Below are 7,403 nucleotides of genomic sequence, written 5' to 3' on the forward strand. Positions count from 1 at the left end.
GCTCTAACATATACATGTACAAAACACTGTGCAGCATGTTTACTTACAACACAAGCAGCGGACTCCGACATAATATTAGTTTGCATCCATATAAACTCGTTATTACTCCCTCTTGCATTTAAATGACAAGGTGCAAAGTACTGACAGGAATGTTCATCTTACAGGAAGTTTTGTTTATCATGTATGTGCGTGTACTATATTTTTCCACTGGCAGCACAACTAACATGGCAGGGCATCTCCGTGTTCAAGGTCAGATATTATATTTCATAACAGTAGTCTAAGGGGCCAGTCACACCAAAAGCGCTTTAAACGCTTGCAAACGCAAGGCGCGACGCACTGCCTTTTTTAAAAAAGAGCAGTGCGGCGCGGCTTTTCATATTGCTAAGCAACCACCGAGTCAGCTGTCTTGTCAATCAAATATTGAAGCGTGAGCGCTCTTTTGCTGTTAACTGTCATATTAGCAGAAACTTTAAAAAGAGGACGCTTGCTCTGACCTTGTTTGAGGGTGAGAGGTGCACAAACGCACAGGAGACAGTGAGCGAGTGGAGTCCGGTTCTTCAAAGCAACTGTAAACTTCCCTCACCACAACGTAAGGCCCTCCTCTCCCCTCATTCGATTGGACAATGGAAGACGCGAATGACGTCAGGCGCTTCTCCGCTCTCAGCGCTCCTTCAAAAACGCGTGCGCGGCAGGCGGCAGAAAACCGCAAGGCGCTAGGCGCGCATAAACAGCGCGCAAACGCACCCTGCCCATAGAATATCATTCAAAAAAGGCGCCTGCAACTGCCATAAACGCTTTTGGTGTGACTGAGCCCTAAAATGGCATAGCATTTTTTGTGGTTTAAAAAAACACACAAAAAAAAACGAGAATCGAATCAAATCGTGGCATTAGAATCGAAAATGTAATCGAAACGAGGATTTGGAGAATTATGGAGAGACACCCCTATGTTTTACTGTATGTAAATAAAGCAATCACAGAATGCATTGTGATGATTTGGGTTCAGATAAATGTTTGAATAACTTAAAAACAACTTTTTATCAAATATTTTGTGCTAAGTTAATGTTAAAGTCACCATAAAACGGAAGCAGCGATTAAAGTCTTTTTTTTCCCATAACACTGTTATGGTCGTGAAAATGCCTATAGATGGTTTCATTGGACACAGGCGTGTTACTTTCCGGTCTGTGTTTGTTTATTGGTCTGGCTAGTGGCTAAACTGACCCCTGGAACAAATACCTTGTCAAAAATAAAAAAATTTGATTTCCTAAAGATGAAGGGAGATGTCAAGCATGAATCACCGTTGTGTAGATTTGGCAACCAGGTAAGCATTCAAGGATCTTTAGCTAACGTTGTATACATTAATTGTGTATACAACGTTAGCTGATCTATAGACTGAACATGAAATGTTGCTTAGGTTTGTGGGCCAGTAAAATAAAAGTCCCAGTAACATACTGCAGATAGTATCCAAAAGTCAGCACTCAGATCCGTCCCGAAACAACCTTGAATTCTCTGAGCACATTTTGTGAGCTACCTGATTAGCATAATTCCTTTATTGAACTGGTGGCTAAAACAACACACTCATCCTTCATAAATTCCTCTGTGTGTCAGCGTGTGTTTTTAGATTCAGTCCTGTTGCTTTGTCATTCGCCAACATGTTTAATGCCAGAATAAAACACTCATCTTCTTATTGCGCATAGTGTTGATTATTCCTTATTTTGGTCATCGCTCCCTTTCTCGCTCTCTTTTTGCTATCGCACTATGACTAATTTACACTTACAGACGGAGGGTGAAAATAAGGCTCTATATCTTTTCTGTTTGAGTTTAAGGCCTCCGGCTGTGCTGATGCCTACGCTCTCCCGCTCCACAGAGCGCACATATCTTCATCAACACGCCTGCTTGTTTTCACTAAAAACAATGCGCTCCAGTGGGAGGCACATGAGAGGGTTTTAATTGATAACCCGCCATCCGCGTCTCGCTGCATGGCACTTGATGCACCGGTGCGAGTGGGTTTGTGATCCTGCAAAAAGCCAAATTTTCATTTTGGTGTCGCTGACTTCCCGTGCGAGCACTGGGGTTTACAGGCTCTGTTTTACTAAAGGTGTTTGGTTGCAAAAACATATAGCAAAAAATTGCAGTTGCTGATCACTTCAGCGTGTGTATTTCAGGTGTGTAAAAAAGCTTGTCCTCACTTCTTTGGATTCTTCTCATTGAAAGTGTGCTGGTAGCAAAATGGAGCCTTGGAGAACCGAGAATGCATTCCTCCAAAATATTATTCTTGCAAAATTTTGGAGACATGGTTTGCTTACAGTATATACAGTGGGATCAAATGGTTTGAAGACACATTAAAAAAGTTTAGATCAGAGGTCTTCAACCTTTTTTTTTAGGTCAAGGAGATCTTAATGGATAGAGAGGAGGTGCAGGGACCCCCCAGTACATGTTTCAATTTGAAATGGATTTACTTTGTTATGAAAGTTGTATTAAATAAATTTTTGCCATACTACAGAATATTTTAACTGAATAGAGTTTATTGTGGGAATGCTATGATCTTCGTTTTAATTACGTTTTTCAATATTTATGATTAGCCTATTTATGTATTTTTGTTTGATGCATAATTTCATTTTTCCAAAAATTCAAAGAATTTTCAAATTACTTTTTGGAGGACTCCCAGTAATACCACCACACTTTCAGTAAAAAAGGTACAAAAGTTGTCACCTGGATGGTACCTTTTAAAAAGGTCTTAATATGTGGGTCAGTGACAAAAGCGTTTTGGTAAGATGTAAAATTCAAAAATTTTAAAGCATGCATGATGTTTATTTCAATTTACAGTGCATTTATGTTAATTTTATGCAATAAAAAATTACATTTGCACCATTTCTATGAAAGTTAAGACTGAATGGACCGGTGTAACCGCCAATTGCGCCAAAGAATAGATGATTATATTTATTCCATATTTTTTATCAATATATTTATATTTTAATAAAACAAATACACCACATTCACATTTTTGCAATTATCCCCCAAATATTCTTTCAAAATGAAATAAAACCAGAAATTTAGACTTGGTTCTCAAAAAAGAGAATGTATGCAAGTAATCAGTAAATTTATTTTGAAATTTTAACCCTTTTTTGTAATATTTGTCCTGACATATGCTGAAAACAGCTCTGTTTTCTAAATAATCTTTGACAAATGGTGTAAAAATGTATGTAAAAATCATATTACTTTAAACTAAATGATTTTATTTTATTCCACTTTTTTTAATATATTTATATTTTAATTAAAAAAAATACTAGTTACACCAATTGACACAGACCGGTTACACCACATTGACATTTTTGCAATTATCTCCCAAATATTCTTTCAAAATGAAATAAAACCAGAAATTTTAGACTTGGTCCTCAAAAAAGAGAATGTATGCAAGTAATCTGCAAATTTATTTTGAAATTTTAACCCTTTTTTGTAATATTTGTCCAGACATATGCTGAAAACAGCTCTGTTTTCTAAATAATCTTTGACAAATGATGTAAAAATGTATGTAAAAAATCATATTAAACTAATCTAGATGATTATATTTTATTCCATATTTTTATGAATATATTTATATTTTAATTAAAAAAAATACTAGTTACAGCAATTGACACAGACTGGTTACACCACATTCACATTTTTGCAATTATCCCCCAAATATTATTTCAAAATGAAATAAAACCAGAAATTTAGACTTGGTTCTCAAAAAAGAGAATGCATGCAAGTAATCAGTAAATTTATTTTGAAATTTTAACCCTTTTTTGTAATATTTGTCCTGACATATGCTGAAAACGGCTCTGTTTTCTAAATAATTTTTGACAAATTATGTAAAAATGTATGTAAAAATCATATTACTTTAAACTAAATGATTTTATTTTATTCCACTTTTTTAATATATTTATATTTTAATTTAAAAAAATACTAGTTACACCAATTGACACAAACCGGTTACACCACATTGACATTTTTGAAATTATCTCCCAAATATTCTTTCAAAATGAAATAAAACCAGAAATTTTAGACTTGGTCCTCAAAAAAGAGAATGTATGCAAGTAATCTGCAAATTTATTTTGAAATTTTAACCCTTTTTTGTAATATTTGTCCAGACATATGCTGAAAACAGCTCTGTTTTCTAAATAATCTTTGACAAATGATGTAAAAATGTATGTAAAAAATCATATTAAACTAATCTAGATGATTATATTTTATTCCATATTTTTATGAATATATTTATATTTTAATAAAAAAAATACTAGTTACACCAATTGACACAGACTGGTTACACCACATTCACATTTTTGCAATTATCCCCCAAATATTATTTTAAAATGAAATAAAACCAGAAATTTAGACTTGGTTCTCAAAAAAGAGAATGTATGCAAGTAATCAGTAAATTTATTTTGAAATTTTAACCCTTTTTTGTAATATTTGTCCTGACATATGCTGAAAACAGCTCTGTTTTCTAAATAATCTTTGACAAATGATGTAAAAATGTATGTAAAAATCATATTACTTTAAACTAAATGATTTTATTTTATTCCACTTTTTTTATATATTTATATTTTAATTAAAAAAAATACTAGTTACACCAATTGACACAGACCGGTTACACCACATTGACATTTTTGCAATTATCTCCCAAATATTCTTTCAAAATGAAATAAAACCAGAAATTTTAGACTTGGTCCTCAAAAAAGAGAATGTATGCAAGTAATCTGCAAATTTATTTTGAAATTTTAACCCTTTTTTGTAATATTTGTCCAGACATATGCTGAAAACAGCTCTGTTTTCTAAATAATCTTTGACAAATGATGTAAAAATGTATGTAAAAAATCATATTAAACTAATCTAGATGATTATTTTTTTATGCCATATTTTTATGAATATATTTATATTTTAATAAAAAAAAAATACTAGTTACAGCAATTGACACAGACCGGTTACACCACATTCACATTTTTGCAATTATCCCCCAAATATTATTTCAAAATGAAATAAAACCAGAAATTTAGACTTGGTTCTCAAAAAAGAGAATGCATGCAAGTAATCAGTAAATTTATTTTGAAATTTTAACCCTTTTTTGTAATATTTGTCCTGACATATGCTGAAAACGGCTCTGTTTTCTAAATAATCTTTGACAAATTATGTAAAAATGTATGTAAAAATCATATTACTTTAAACTAAATGATTTTATTTTATTCCACTTTTTTAATATATTTATATTTTAATTAAAAAAAATACTAGTTACACCAATTGACACAAACCGGTTACACCACATTGACATTTTTGCAATTATCTCCCAAATATTCTTTCAAAATGAAATAAAACCAGAAATTTTAGACTTGGTCCTCAAAAAAGAGAATGTATGCAAGTAATCTGCAAATTTATTTTGAAATTTTAACCCTTTTTTGTAATATTTGTCCAGACATATGCTGAAAACAGCTCTGTTTTCTAAATAATTTTTGACAAATTATGTAAAAATGTATGTAAAAAGAAATCATATTAAACTAATCTAGATGATTATATTTTATTCCATATTTTTATGAATATATTTATATTTTTATTTAAAAAAAATACTAAATACACCGATTGACACAGACCGGTTACACCACATTGACGTTTTTGCGATATCTCCCCAAATATTCTTTCAAAATGAAATAAAACCAGAAATTTTAGACTTGGTCCTCAAAAAAGAGAATGTATGCAAGTAATCTGCAAATTTATTTTGAAATTTTAACCCTTTTTGTAATATTTGTCCTGACATATGCTGAAAACAGCTCTGTTTTCTAAATAATCATTGACAAATGATGTAAAAATGTATGTAAAAAATCATATTACTTTAAACTAAATGATTTTATTTTATTCCACTTTTTTATGAATATATTTATATTTTAATTTAAAAAAATACTAGTTACACCAATTGACACAGACCGGTTACACAACTTTGACATTTTTGCAATTATCTCCCAAATATTCTTTCAAAATGAAATAAAACCAGAAATTTTAGAGTCCTCAAAAAAGAGAATGTATGTTTTTACACAAGTTATTGTATTCAATTAGAAAAAATGAAAGTTAAAAGCATTTCTCTTGTAATCTCAGACTGCATCCTTTTAAAAAAAATGTTTCCCTTGACAAGGTTTTGTTGTTGTTTTTCCAGATCAGTACCACCGAGGTGGAGACGCTGCTGGGTCGGCTGCCCTGTACATTCAAGCAGGAGTTGACAGGTGTCGGGGCCAGTTTAGAGAAACGCTGGAAGTTCTGCGGTTTTGAAGGCATTAAGACAGCGTAGAGACCCGGGTTGAGGCGCTCGGCAAGACTCAAAACGGCCATCGGGACGAGAGAGATTCAACCAACCTGCAGGATCTCCGTGTCCGTGAGCCCAGCCACAATAGATTTTGTGGAGATTTCAAAAAACCGCTCCAACACTGGAGTAAAACACTCCAGACGTGGAGATCCTCAAGACTTCGGTGTGTGTGTTGTGTGTTTAGTATGTGTACACACGAGCACGTGTTGGAGTGTGTGCGTCGGTACCACGTGAATGGACTCGAACAGTTCCAGCGCACAACATGACTCTGACAGGCAGCGGCAGTCGTATACTCATCGGGTTAAAATCAGGGTCTGTTGAACCGAGGACTAAACTCTCAACATATTTTCGTTATCCGTTTCACATCTGATTTGTAAAAAAAGCTTATAAATAACATGAATATATTTCTTCTTTTCTTTTCTGTATAGGCTGCAAACAGTTGCATAGAATCTTTTGTTCATATACCCTGTAAATGTTTGAATAACTTGCTATTTTTAAATAAAAAAACTGAATGAAATCGTACAATTTTCTAATTCTTCGTTTAACAATCTAGGTCGACGTTCCGGAAAAGATATAGCACCTCATCATCCACTTATCTTGGGACAGATAAAAGCCTGAATATGACATTTTCCCTCGCATAAACCGGTGACCACAAAAAAGTGTTTTGTCCATGAATACTGGGCAGAGGAACGCCGCTGAACCCTATCCCAATAACGTTTTCTTTGATATGATCCGTTTAATGTCCATCTTGACTTTCATAATCACTTGTAGACCCAAAACTTGCCACCAACTGGTATCCAGACTGTTAATGCGTCGAGTAGCGCTGCGTTTATTTGCACGAAGCCTGTGAAGTCTAATTAACAATGCTGGCGCTGCACGTATGTGTTGCTTGTGCATATGTGTGTGTTTGTCTGTTAGTCAGCAGTAAATTGTGCTGGTTGCAGGCTTGCAGCTCGAGTAGAAAAAACGACAAGACAGGCAAGCGTCCCTAATGCGCTTCTGTTGTGCAATTTGTACGTTTTTTTCCCTTATGGCTGAGGGAGTGCCCTTTTTCATTTCCTTAGGCCATGTGTATAAA

General features: G+C 33.6%; 1 protein-coding gene across 5 annotated transcripts in view; it reads left to right on the forward strand.

The window, feature by feature from the left end:
- The window catches only part of enox2 (ecto-NOX disulfide-thiol exchanger 2), a 360,171-nt gene extending 353,321 nt beyond the window's left edge, over positions 1 to 6,850 (forward strand). For all 5 annotated transcript variants that reach the window (XM_055178987.2, XM_055178984.2, XM_055178983.2 and 2 more), the window contains one exon: positions 6,179 to 6,850. In XM_055178987.2, coding sequence (XP_055034962.2) covers positions 6,179 to 6,310 — 132 coding nt within the window. In that variant the 3' untranslated portion in view covers positions 6,311 to 6,850. The remainder of the gene's footprint in view (positions 1 to 6,178) is intronic.
- Positions 6,851 to 7,403: the final 553 nt, after the last annotated feature.

Source organism: Misgurnus anguillicaudatus, chromosome 16 (assembly GCF_027580225.2).
Source record: "Misgurnus anguillicaudatus chromosome 16, ASM2758022v2, whole genome shotgun sequence".
NCBI classification, from domain to species: domain Eukaryota; kingdom Metazoa; phylum Chordata; class Actinopteri; order Cypriniformes; family Cobitidae; genus Misgurnus; species Misgurnus anguillicaudatus.